Raw genomic sequence first — 13578 nt, 5'->3', positions numbered from 1 at the left:
TATCCTTGTTTCTGTCTAAAGAGATCTGTGCAAAAAGATTTCCAGCTCGAGGAACACTCAAAATTCTAAGCTATGAACTGTAGCTTTCACTCTGTGAGCAGAAATTGCTCTTTTTTTGTAATAAAGATGATAAACCTACAGTTGAGGGCTTTGATCCCTCAATCCTACAAAATATGCTTCTTTTTTATGTGATTTACTCACATACATGAAAGCCAACACACAGAGAAAGTCTAACCAGATTAGTGCTTCGTGGAGAAGGTTAAAGATTCTCATATGATTCTCATATGGAATAAATCAAATCTCTTTTGCATCCCCAGAAAACATTCTAGCTGAGGCCGTGTCCTCCAAATGGAAATCACAGCCACACTCCAGAATCCTTCTGCGAGCGTGTATTCAGATAAATGCTGTCATTATGGTGCCTCCAATAGTGAAAACCAGAAGGTGGGTAAAGTTTTATTAATTTTCAGCAGTGCAATCAGAATTCAGCCAATGGTTACAGCTCCCGTGAATTACAGTGTATGAAATGTTCCCGTGACAGACTGAAAATGCAGAAAGCATGACAGCCTGTAGATATATATTCTTTTTAATAATATTAGACCACCTTCCTCAGCTGTTAGTTGCCTAGAGACAAGTGCTTTCAAGAATATTTTTGACCCAATTAATTTCACAGCAGTTTGTCCCCAGGTTGAGCAATAGGTTTTAATGTCAAGCCTGAAGCTCACTGAAAAACAAAGAAATAGAAAGTGTAAATTTTCAACTTTCTTTGATCTCCCGGGATAAAATGCCCTCTTGGTGTTTTTGTGTTCACAGGCTGAAGTCAGCTTGAATTTATAGAAAATGATGGATTTTCTCTCCTGCAAGACTGGTACAGTGCTAAGCCAGTACATCCCACATTCCTTTACGTGCTGGGAAGGCTGTGCTAGGAACTGGGAGCTGCTGGTTTGCCAGCTGCAGCTGATTGCAAGTGAATTAACACATCTGCCTAGGACAGGTCCCACAGAAATGATCCCACATTTCAGCAGGCAGGAGGGACTTCCCTGACCAAGCCCTCCGAGTATTCCTTGCAAAATCAGGCAGGGTGCTCTCCTCAGCGCTGGCAGTGTGGTTGTTCTCTGTATTAAAATCAGTGCTGATTAGCAAAAGCTTTTGTTGGACATAGTTATTACTGAAGGGTTTTATCCTGTGCCGTGTGCTTTTTTATTTGTGTCACAATAACCATTTCTAATTATTCCGTGTCTTAATTATTTAATTGTTTTACCTAGACAGAGAATATCTTACTGGGATTTGCAAAACCCCGGGGTGGAGCCTCCTCAATCATTTCCAGTTGTCAGACACCACCCAGAGCTTAGGTAAGGCCTGATCCAATAAAGCTGTGATCCTTTCCCTTGGGAAGTGATTTCAGAACACACCAAGACACAGAATGTCCTCAGTAATGATCCCACTGCCCCCTGAATTTACTCCAGATACTAAAATGAAATGTGTGGTGCATCTTTTCACTCCAGTGGTGAGTCCTGAAATCACCTTTCAGAAATACCTGTGGCATCTAAACCTTGCAAAACTTATCCCAGTGTCTTCTACACAGCTGAGCGTTGCACAGATATTTTCAATATTGTGATTTAACAGGGAATATTTCGAAGGTGAGCTCCTTTTTGCCTGCAAAATAAATTTTCTGCCCATTTTTCATGCACTTCCAACAGTTCATGAAAGAGCAAAAGTGTCTTAGCATCAGTTTTTAACTCAGTCTTTCCTCAGTGCCTCTTATTCTTTATCTGATTATGCCAGGCACCATCCTGCACCACTTCCAGCTGGCAGTGGAGAGCACAGGGAGAGCCCAACCTCGTTCCACACCATGGCAGAAAATCTGTATTTTCCTTTGTTTTCAGTGCAGTTTTACCTGACTGTCAATGCCCAGCATGAGCAGCATGGAGAAGAAGAGTATTGCCCACAAAGGGGAGATGGGCAACTGTGTCACCGCTTCTGGGTACGCCAGAAATGCCAGTCCAGGGCCTGGGAGGGCAAACAGGAGACAAAACATCAGTGGGGTGGGTCAGGGCTGGGATTCTCTGCTGCTGCTGCTGCGGTTTGAGGTTGGTTTGGACAGCTCTGGATGCAGCACCCGAGCAGGGATTTCAGCTGTTCAGTGTTTGCTGACCACGAGGGCACTGCAAGGACCTGGTTTTTAAAATGAACCAGCCAAAAGCAAAAAAACCACCCCAAAAGCCCCCAAACCCAACCAACCAGAATTCTGCGTGCAGCTGAGAAGCTGCTCCTGAGAGACCCCTTGGCATAGCCAAGGCAGGAATGTTATCCTTGGCTAGGGTTACGTCTGCAGGCGCTGCTCAGCTCTCTCTCCCCTCAAGCAGTTATTGACAGCTGCCATCCTCTGCTTGGTGCCGCTCAGAAGAGAAACAGAGACAGCTCAGAAAGGGAGAAGACACTTCCCAGCATTTCCAGCATTCACATTTGCTGGTCCCTTCCATTCATTCTCTCAAAATAACACCTTTTAATAAACTCCGAAGTTGTGGACAGCCAAACTCTTTTTTCTTCTTGCTAACTGCTGATGGGGGGGGGGGGCATGGTGTTGGAAGGAGGATATTAATTCTTATTTAAAAGGAGGTTTTTTTGTTCTCATGGCATAGCTGGATGTCAGGGTCAGAGGGAAAACTGCAGGAACTTTAATAAAGACAGAAATAAAGCTCATGTGCTTCACCTAAGGAGTGGCCCTGACTTTTCAGTTTTCATTAACATTCTGTCAGTGACAAGTGCTTGGTCACAGCTCTCAAACCAGTGGAGCAAGGGCTGGCATCAACACCTGGGTTGTCAAAGCCTAATGAGGATTTTGAAGCGATTAATTGCTAGCAAGAGCAGCTATGATTGGAAAGCAGTTCAGAAAGCATTCCAAATAGCAGTGCTAAAAGCAAAATAAACCTGAGATAAATATGTTAATTTTACCCTGTTACACATTCCACAGAAATGCAGCTACACTTTTTAATAATTCCATTTGTTTTATAAAGCTGTATAAAAGATGGCAAAAAAACCTCTCATGGTGGTAAAATCTAGCACCAGCCTCCAAGCTTGCTAGGAGAAATAAAAGCCTTAATTAAAAGGTCAAATTTTCAAATTTCCTTTGCAATTAGCGGCCATGGGCATCTTTCAGAGGTCTCTTATCAAATGTACTTATTATGATGTAAAAATATTGTCCTGTTTGCAGGTGTAGCCTTTACATAACTCTATCCATATCAAACACATAAATCCTAAAAGCTTATTTCACACCCCACTGCCTTTCCAGAGCAGCTTTTAACAGCAGTGCCTGCCGTCATCCTTTTGCACCCAATCTCTTTGTATGCGCAATTTATTGGAGATTAACTTTAGGGCTTAAATTCCCCACTTTTCTAACTAAGGAAATACCTCAGTGGGTTGTGTTTGCTAATACAGTTATCCAGATTTTGTCCACCAGTGAGTTCCAACCAAGCTTTGAGTTATGAGATCCCTCCCTGTGGCCAGAACTGCTAAGTGAGTATCTGGTGCACCAGCTGGGTTAGGGCAACCATCTGCTCTGCTGCTTTGAGCTTTTTCATCTGGAAGGCAGACAAGAAACTGCAAGGAATAACAGAATCCTCCCATGGATGTCTCCCTGCCCTAAATAAAATGACTTTCATGATAGAGGGTCACCTGAAACAGGTGTAGGTCTGAACAGGTGAGAAATGGTTCTGCCTCGAGGGGCTTAACCTCAAGAAATGGGAAAAGGAATTAAAAACCCAACTGAATTGGGAAATATTAACTAAAAAACACCCCATAATGATCTATAGTGACCAGCGTTCCTCCTGCTCTGCCTGGAGAGGCTTGGGACAACGCTCTCCCTTTCGGAGGCTGAAGGGACAGGGAGCTGAGGAGCTCTGAGGAGGGGTTTTGAGCAGCTGCAGGAACAACCTACAAGCAAAAAATAACTGATGCACAGCTAGAGGAAAAGATATCGGATACCTGATGCTGCAACATCTGCAATAGGCCTCTTTGTGACATTAGCCATGAATCCCACAATGGAGAAGATGACAAAGCCAGCAAACATGCTCGTGCATGAGTTTATGCAGCACACTATGATGGAGTCCCTGAAACAAAGGGAAGGGGCTTTAAGCAGCAGGGAAAACAAATGTTCATCCTTTGTCCCACTGGTGTAAATGCAGTTACACATCTCACCCCCAGCCAGATAGAACAGTTAATATTCAACACTAAACTTTATTTCAATTATCTGTACACAGAGACAGAGCTCAGATCCAGCTGAGACAGGCAAGTGCCACTGCAATATGTGCAGTCATCTGCTTACCTGTAAACATTATTGTGGAAAGGGTTGTAACTTCCAAGGGCAATCAGTGAACCAAGACCCAAACCGTAGGAGAAGAAAATCTGTGTGGCAGCATCCAGCCAAACCTGATTGCAGGAAACAATTTTTTTAAAAATCTGTTTCTGCACTTGAGGAGCAGGTGATATGTCTGAAAGGGGAACAGTTAGGAGTGAAACTTTTGTTTACCAGGATGGAATATTTACCTCAGAGTCTGAAAGCTTACTGAAGTTGGGAGTTATATAGAATAAAATGCCTTCTTTTGCTCCAGGCAGTGTTACACCACGGAAGAACAAGATAAGCAGCATAACATAGGGATAAGTAGCAGAGAAATATACCACCTGATGTGAAGAAACAAGACAGTGTAAGTGGGAAAGGAAGAATGATCAAAAATATTTGCTCCCTGAAAATACTCTAGCAGCAACTGAGGATGGCTCTTAAAATTGAGGCATTTATCAATGGCAAAGCTTGGGGAATTCTACAGCAGAATTCCCTGAACTCCAGGTCTGAAGGCAGGTGGCTGTTGCCTATTTTTCTGCAAAGGGAATAGAGTGGACTAGGATATTTTCACACATTTTTTTTTTGTATTTAACACAGGGAAGTCCCAAAAGCACAAGGATCATGGCACCAGGATCCTGCTCATAAAACATCTGGCAGTTTATTTTTCCCACTCTCTCCTCCTCTGTATTACAGGCTCCTATTTCTTGCCTTTCCAAAAGTCCCATAAAAAACCCATTCTGAAGTCAGACTCAGCCCTCTTCTTGCCACGTACTTTGGAGGCAGGAGAAATAAAATGGTTTGCTCTGAGCTCAGCTAAGCCCTGTTCAACACACAGTTTGAAGTGGGTCATAGCTACAACCTCTTGTCAAAAGCTAGCAATCCATTCCTTCAGTGTGAAGAAATCCCAGCCCCCGGCACCAGACCTGAGGTCTTCTAACCCAACCCTTCAGCTGACACCAAGCCTCGTTGCTGTGGCTTTTCATTTCCCTAGGATTTCTTCCAAGAGGGAAAGGCACGAGCCAATGCCAAGTGTTGCTGCCCTTTCATTCAGAAAGGTCTCTCAATAATTTCCTTTAATCGAGTAGGAAATCCTAATTTGCACTCACAACCAGCCAGATCCCAGGAAGCACGGCATGAAATCCTCTGGGAGAACCTCAAATGTTTCCCACTCAGCGTGAGGGGAGGAGGGAGCAGCTCTTCCCAACACTTCCTTATGTATCCAAGCCCAGCAAGAGCTGTGCAATAAATGCACAATTCTTGCTAGAGCCAAACCACTTCATCCTCACCCTATTGCTGTCCAAACCAGCTGAAATATTCACCCCAGGAACAAGCAGGAATATTTTTAGCTGATTTTATACCTGGCCAAGCCAAGAAGCCTGTAAGTGAAGCCTTTAAGGCTGCGGTCTGACCTGGCTACAGAGGAGCCAGCTCTTTCAAAAGCATGGGGCTGCACCAATCCGAGGAAATACAAATAAAACACTTCACATCGTTGTGCCAGCCAAACTGCCCCCAGTGCCTCTTACCTCAGGAATTTTCAGAATATTTGAGCAAAATGGGCATTTTTAATTGAAAGGGATTTACAGTACTTTTTAATCTTACCTTTCCAGTCCAGCCTACCCCCTTCCAGATACAAAAATACACCAGAATCCAGGCAATTGCCAGGGTGATTGCCAGTGGCCATCGGATTTGCCCCGGCTTTTCCAAGCCGTCGGTCATTTGGTGCATGTTGCGTCTGCAACGAGCCAGAATGGGGCATTTGGCATTCAGGAGATAAAACAGGAAGGGTAACAAGGTGATCCTTGAGCATGCACGGGAAGGAGAGAGGAAAATGCTGAGCTTACTCCCAGAATTCCACCACGGCACTTGTCATGTTGGTGGTGTTTGCTAAGGTGTAGTTGGAGAAGCAGCGGTCGGTGTTCCAGGGGTTCTCACAGTGTTTCCAAGGGAGGGTCTGGTGAAGGAACAGGACCAAAAACCTGAAGTCAAACACTTTTTAAGCAATCTTGACCTCAGGTATTGCTCTCTTTGCTAGAACTGACAGCTGAGTGCAGAACTAAAGCACCTGGAGCTCTGCAGACATTGATCTCCCTGGGGTAAAAGTTATTTAACTTCCTATCAGCTGTGGGAGGCAGATGTGGAAATATTCCTCCTTTTCTTTAACATAGCAGCCCAAATGCTCTGCATTCAATACACTCACCATGAGAGTATACTGAAACACAGAAAGGACCTCCTGGAGGTCCTGGTACCTCTTGTTGAACACGATATAATAAAGTTGTGATGGTTATTGATTAGAGATTTTCATTTTCCCCTCAGGTCAGGGGAAAGTAATTAGAAAAAAGTAACACTTCTGTTTGCTACGTGCATGTTCTGCATGTGTCCACTACATCTTTCAGAAGTTCTGAAGAGCAGAACCTGTTTCTGATGATACTCATTAGAATGAGCCTCATTTGCATACAACTTAGAGATCCTTCCCATGGCAATTGTTGGAAAATCCTCTCACAGAACTGTTGTATCAGGGCGCTGCCTGCTTTATACACAAGGATAAGAGGCTTCAAGGGAATTAGAAGTCAATATTCATTTAACATGGGCCACAGAAAACACTTCCAGACTCTGCCTGACCTTTCACATCAATGACAATTCTGAGGATAACAAAGAAGAAATGGTCAAGTCACTCCCAGACTAATTAATGCAAATTTGGTCGAGGGAAAATTCTTTAAAGCCAAGAACAAGCCAACATAAACAAAATGTATAGAAGAGACAATTGAACAATGATGCATTAATTATTGAGACTTATGTAAGGATGCTTCTTCAGATGGCCAAGCCCCACAAATCAGACGAGACTTACTCAGCTGATGAATCACCCTTGAGGGGGGAAAAAAGGCAGCTAAAAATAAAGTAAACAGGAAAGAAAACAAAGCAAAAATAACAACAATGAATGGAAGTTCAGAGCTAATCAAATCAGAGACGTTCCATTCCATGGGGTTTTTTTTAATCCTCCATCATTAAACCACATTGATAAATGATACTATTTCCCAAAGAACTCATGTTTGTGTGGCTGCTATTGAAGAAAAATGATAATTAGTTGTACACTAGAATTTTTCTTGGGGGAGTGACTGGCCTGTAGGCTCACAGTTTTCTGTTCTAAAACTCTTGTGGAGAAAAAGAAAAATTAAAAGGGATTTTTACGAAATAGTTTTTCTTCAGTAAGGATGGCTTATCCCACTGTGCATGCTGTGTTAACCTCACACATCTACACTGAGGCAGATTAGTGACTTATCCATATTTTACTTGGCTATACACTCAACAAACAATTCCCCATCCCCTGACACACACTTACAGTGGTAAAGGAATTATACAGGTAGTATATGGCCCACGAAATAATCACAATGTAGTAAATATTTAGCCAAAAGGACAGGACTGCAGCAGCCAGTCCCACACCTGTAAGGAAAACAAAGAGAAATGAAACAAGGGAACTTTCAGCTGCAGTTCAGGGCAAACACAACACATGGGGCAGGCACCACTCAGGAAATGTTGTAGAAGTGAGGATTTCAGAAGGGCCATTACACAAAGGTCATTATTTGGGTGATGGCTCAGTCACCCATGAATTCACTGCCAGTGTTCAGCTCCCTGTGTGGTGCAGTCCCACCTGCTGCTGCTGCTGCTGAGAGTTCCCTGGCATGTTTAACTTGCAGGATAAAGAGCCAAATCAGCTCATTCTCTGCAACATCAGCCCCACAGGACCTCGTGGCAGATGCACACACAGTGAGAATGTGTTCAGAGGCATTTAGGACACGGGTCAGAGTGCCTGGTGCTCAGCACAGGGCTGTTATGACAGACTAAAGGAACGTCAGGGTTGCATGATGAGGATGCCTCATCTTCTGCTCCACATGGACACTCCAGGGGTGTTCTAAACTATCCAGGACAGTTGTTCCACAGCCCTGAGTGGGAGGAAGTGCTCACAATAACCAGTAAAATGCAGAGCAAGGTTGTACCAACCCCTACCAACAGCAGCAACTCGAGCACAAACCCTTCTCTGTGAGAGACAATTTCATCTCTCTGGGTTTTCCCAATGCTAAATCTCCCAGAGCAAAATTCAATCCCAACAAACTTTCAGCTCACCCTGTGCTAATTGCCAGCCCTACTGTGTGAGGTGATTTGTAACACCATGTGCAGCTCTGCTGGGCCAGAACTCGGGATCTTGGGAGTGTCAAAGGATTTGGGATTAAATGGGTGAAAAGCATCGTTTGAGAGGTTTGTGGATCTGTGCAGAATCGGGATTAAAACCCCGAGGTTCTGGCAATCAGACCTCAAACTCAAAGTCTGAGTGTGGAGTGAGCTTGTCTTAAGGAATTCAGCATGAAATTGCCAAAGGTGTCTGGCTTTTGAGTTTCAGTTTTTTTAAAAAAACCCAGGAGATACCAACCTCTCTGAGCTCAGACAAATTTACCAAAGTTCACCAAATTTCTGTGAACAGTTCCATACCTGCTCACACAACTACTGCTGGATATGCTATTTTCAACAGTCTTTATACATTTCTACAAAAAAACCCTAAAAGTTTTTGAAGTTCAAAAATAAGTTTGTTGAGATTCTAACGCCTAAATCTTGCTATTTTTAATGAAGAATAAAATATATAGCCCGGCATGTTTCAAAATCATCAGTTACACCTCAGAAAATCAGTGTTTTCCCTAGCAAAATCATGGTTTAAATATAAGTGAAAGGCATCAAGAAACATTCTTGCCCCGGCACTTTGTGGAACTTCTGCAATATGGGAACAGGTGAGGAATAATTTGAATCCATACTGTACCTTTGAACATTGGAGCAAGCTTCCACACTCCAAGGCCTCCTATAGATGTATACTGACCAAGGGAACACTCCAAAAGGAAGAGTGGAACTCCAGCAAAAATTAAAGTTAGAAAATAGGGAATCAGGAATGCACCTAAAAAGAAGTTTTTAAAAAGTCTGTTACAGCGGGGAAAAACACGGCTGAATTTCCACTGTTTCCATCCCTGTCACACACGAAAAGAAACCCACAGGTTTTTCTTCTCTCAGATGTAACTTTTAAAAAATATTAGTGGAAATCACACGAGCACTTCTGAACCAGCAGCCCAAGAGGTGAAAATAGGAGGAAAAACTTATCTCCCCATCGTTTAAATATTTTCTGTTGAAGTAAAAAGCTGAGATCCAAAAACCTGTGGGCTTTGTTGCCTTCATCTCTCATGGAGAGCACAAAGGCTTGAACCAGCCCTGGCTGCTTTCCAGCTGGAACCAGCCTTTTATGGGGAGCTCAGAGTCAGTTGCAAACCCTATGAAATCCTCTCAAAACTCAGCCCAAAAGAGAGGGATCTGCAGGGTTGGATGAAGGGCATGGTGCTTTAGTTCTGCTCTGATACTTTATGGTCTTTTAAGTTCAACTGCCAGCTAGGAGTTAGAATAAACTTCAGGGCAGAGCTCAAAGCAGAGCTCCCCACTCCAAAATGGCTCTGAACCTCCTGGAAAAGTGGAAAACAAAAAAAAACCTCCAAAAAACTGAGAAACCAAAAAAACCAAACGAAACCAACAACAACAAAATCCCCCCAAAAACCAAACCAAAAATTGGAAAAAAAACCCCAAACCAAAAACACCACAGCAAACAAATAAAAAACAAAACCCCAAAATCCCTCCAAAACCAAACCAAACCAAACCAAACCAACCAACAAAAAGGAAAAAACCAAAAAAACCCAAAAAACCCTAAAAAAAAAAACCCCAACCCCCCAAAAAACCAACAAAAAACCCCCAACCAAAACCAGCTATATGTATGAAAAAGCTATTAAAGCCAAGTTTTGATTTGTTGGTCATTTTCTGGTGACTCAACACACCAACCGAGCCATAAGGACACAGCAAACGTACCTCCACCGTTCTTGCCACACAGGTACGGAAATCTCCACACATTCCCTAAGCCAATGGCATAACCTACACAGGACATAAGAAAGTCAAATTTCCCTTTCCACGTGTCTCGGTCTGGAAGGTCCGTCTTCTTCTTCTGCACTTTTACTACCAAGGTTTTGGGCTTGTCGTTGGTGATGGAGGCATCGACCTCGGTGGAGATCTGGCCGTCCGCCACTTTGGTGCCGTTGGTGGCCATGTCTCTGGGCTTGGCTGGCGAGGCTCTGGCGGCGGCCGGGCGGGAGATTTCAGCACCAGTCCACGTGGACAGCAGCTTTGCGGCTCGTGGCGATCCACGCGGGAGCGACGGCGACGGCAGGGACAGCCCCGAGAGCCGGGACACGGAGCCTCAGCGGGGACCGGAGCCACCTGCGAGACACGGGGACACCTCAGACACTCACACCGAGCCGAGGCCTCGTGGAAGGGCTTGGCTCTGCTCTAGGGATTTGTTCTTGACCCAACACGAAGCAGGGTAGAATCAGCACAGTGTTGGAATTGTAAAAAGAGGAAAGGCCCCGTGGCTCCAGAGGGGGCAGAAAATTGCAGTCCAAAACCAATGTGGTTGATAAGCGCAAAACTCCGTTTATTAGCAATCCAGAGGCACTTATATAGCAAACCAGCTTGTTAACTCTTAAGTGGCTTAAAACTTTTCAAGGCGAATTTCTACTTCTACCTAATTGGACTTACATTGGCAAGCTTCTACAGTTATGTTATGATTAAAAGAATTCAGAGTTTACCTCCCCTTCTCCAGGTCTTATCTGAACAGCTGCAAATCTTCAAACTCCTTCTTTGTTCCCAGCCCTGTTTTTTCTTCACACAAGAATTTTCTCATGGAGAGTTTTTCTCACGCACAGGCCTTTTGCTTACAGGCCTATTGCTACAGTTCTTTTATTGATCCCATAATTCTATCAATGATCCATGCCCCTGATCCTTTAATAATTGCAACAGCACAGTCCCTCCAAAACAATCTCTAAGATCCGCTGATTATATTTTTCCCCTGTAGATCTCTAATGAGTCTACAGAGAAAAGATTTAAAAAAAGAAATCAAGAAATAGCAGTTGCCACTTTTAATAGTGGATTAATACTAAATTTAGAATGTTCACTATTAACCAAAACAATCTCCAAGATCCACTTCATATAATTTTCCCTATAGACCTCTTATGAGTCTACAGAAAGAATTAAAAAAAAAAATCAATAGCAGTTGCCACCTTTAATAGTGGATTAATACTGAATTTAGAACGCTCACTATTAACCAAAACAATCTCCAAGACTCACTTATTATCATCTTTCCTACAGATCTCCTATGAGTCCGCACAAAAAAGAATTGAAATAAACACCAATCAAGAAGTAGCAGTTGCCACCTTTAATAGTGGCTTCACAGTGAATTTAGAAAGTTCACTATTAATCCAAAACAATCTCCGAGACCCACTTATTATATTTTGTCCCTATAGATCTCTTATGAGTCTACACAAAAAAGAATTTAAAAAAAACCAACCAAGAAATTGCAGTTGCCACCTTTTATAGTGGATTAATACTGAATTTAAAATGTTCTCTATTAACCAAAACAATCTCCAAGACTCACTTATGATACTTTTCCCTATAGATCTGAGTCTCCAGAAAGAATTTAAAAAAATAAATCAAGGAATAGCAGTTGCCACCTTTAATAGTGGATTAATACTAAATTTGGAATGTTCAGTATAAACCAAAACAATCTCCAAGACACACTGATTACATTTTGTCCCTACAGATCTCTACAGAGGACTACAGAAAGAAATTAAAAAAAAATAAATCAAGGAATAGCAGTTGCCACCTTTAATAGTGGATTAATAGTGAATTTAGAAAGTTCTTATCTAAAACACCTTTCTCTCAAGTGCTCCCAAAGGAATTAAACAATAAACCAGATCAAGCAACTGGCCTTAATCCTGGGTAATGATGTCAAGTTTTGCATGCAGTTATAATTAGCTGTTAATGTAAGACAAATGTTTCACGAAGCTGAAATGATAAGCACAGTAAGATGACAGCCTGCAAGGATCACCCCTCAGTTCCTGTTTCCAACCACTCGTGGCCTTTTTAAAAGACCATTTTTCTCATTATGTACAGTTTCAAAATCTAAATGAAAGAATCATCAAGGAAGCAATACGGATTATGAAAAATGACCTGGTGTGTTTCAGCCAACTCTGAAGTGCTTGTGGCTCCCACAAACTTCCACAGCTCTGCTTCAGCTGGAAAAAACACACTGAAATAATGCTTTTCATGTCTTCTGTGACCCATCCACAATCAATTTATTGTCTATTTTCCCTTGATAACTCCTTTTACCACACGTCAGACCAGGGCTCAAACCAGAGGCTCCAACACATGAAACACTTGCCAGGGTGAAGCTGCACCCTGTGCTGGTAGCACCGGGCACGAGGTCAGGCAGAGATCAACAATAATTCTATTTACAGACTTGTATAAAAGAGGATTGGGGTTATTAGCCATTCACTTCTAATGGAAAATTATATAAAATAATATAAATAAAATTACAATTGAATTATATAATGAATATAATAATATAAATAAACATAAAATGTGTAAAGGCTGTGCTTTTCTTCAACTTCTCATTTTAGATCACTGCATGATCATAGTGCTTATTAAAAAGCCACATCCAACTATTAAAAAGAAAGCTTTTGGTTGGAAGCTGTAGAAGAATCGGCTTTAGGTGTGGTTGGGGTGAGGAGAGAACAAGGATGGTGCTTGTAACCTTCCTTCCTCTCCGTTCCGCTTCAAGATGGGACTCAGAGAGGGAAAATCCATCTCTGCCTACACCCTCACAAGTCCTTCTGTGAGCAAATACCTCCCTTCACAAAGCAGTGGACCGAGTTTTCCACATCCCAACGCAAGCCTGTCCAATCTCCTGTACCAAACCCACCCTTCCTGGCTGTGCTCAGCGTTCCAGGCAGTCCGGGCAGTGCACTCCCTGATGCAGGAGGAAACAGGGATAATTGTGATGGCAAAAGGGGGCTCCTGTTGGGAGGCTGAACTGGGAGGACCCCAGAACTGGGACCTGCCCAGCTGCAGGGCCATCCATGGGTGGCTGGAGCCAGCTCCAGGGTGCAGCTCCAGATGTGCAGTTTGCCAGCTCCATCTGCTGCTCAGCAGCCAGAACTGAACGTGGCTCTTCTCAGCCAGCGCAGCCTGGATGGAAAAAAACCCATCAGGGTGTCCTGGTACTTCACAAACAGTCCTGCACTAGATTAGATTTGTTGTTGTTGTTGCAATTGGTGTTTGGGTTGGGCTTTGTCATCAGCAGAGCTTCCAAGTATTGGAAGAGGCTGAGTGTG

General features: G+C 43.0%; 1 protein-coding gene across 1 annotated transcript in view; it reads right to left on the bottom strand.

The window, feature by feature from the left end:
* The window catches only part of SLC6A1 (solute carrier family 6 member 1), a 44472-nt gene that overhangs the window by 8026 nt on the left and 22868 nt on the right, over window positions 1-13578 (bottom strand). Inside the window, exons 2-10 of the mRNA XM_048315254.1 lie at window positions 10223-10627; window positions 9141-9272; window positions 7674-7774; window positions 6178-6287; window positions 5936-6068; window positions 4543-4677; window positions 4322-4425; window positions 3982-4106; window positions 1895-2007 (exon numbers count right to left, since the gene is read on the bottom strand). Of these exons, the coding sequence (XP_048171211.1) occupies window positions 1895-2007; window positions 3982-4106; window positions 4322-4425; window positions 4543-4677; window positions 5936-6068; window positions 6178-6287; window positions 7674-7774; window positions 9141-9272; window positions 10223-10457 (1188 nt within the window). The 5' untranslated portion in view covers window positions 10458-10627. The remainder of the gene's footprint in view (window positions 1-1894; window positions 2008-3981; window positions 4107-4321; window positions 4426-4542; window positions 4678-5935; window positions 6069-6177; window positions 6288-7673; window positions 7775-9140; window positions 9273-10222; window positions 10628-13578) is intronic.

Source organism: Corvus hawaiiensis, chromosome 11 (assembly GCF_020740725.1).
Source record: "Corvus hawaiiensis isolate bCorHaw1 chromosome 11, bCorHaw1.pri.cur, whole genome shotgun sequence".
Lineage (NCBI taxonomy): Eukaryota > Metazoa > Chordata > Aves > Passeriformes > Corvidae > Corvus > Corvus hawaiiensis.
Note: the sequence above shows the minus strand (reverse complement) of the source record. Positions and strands in the feature narration are given on the sequence as shown.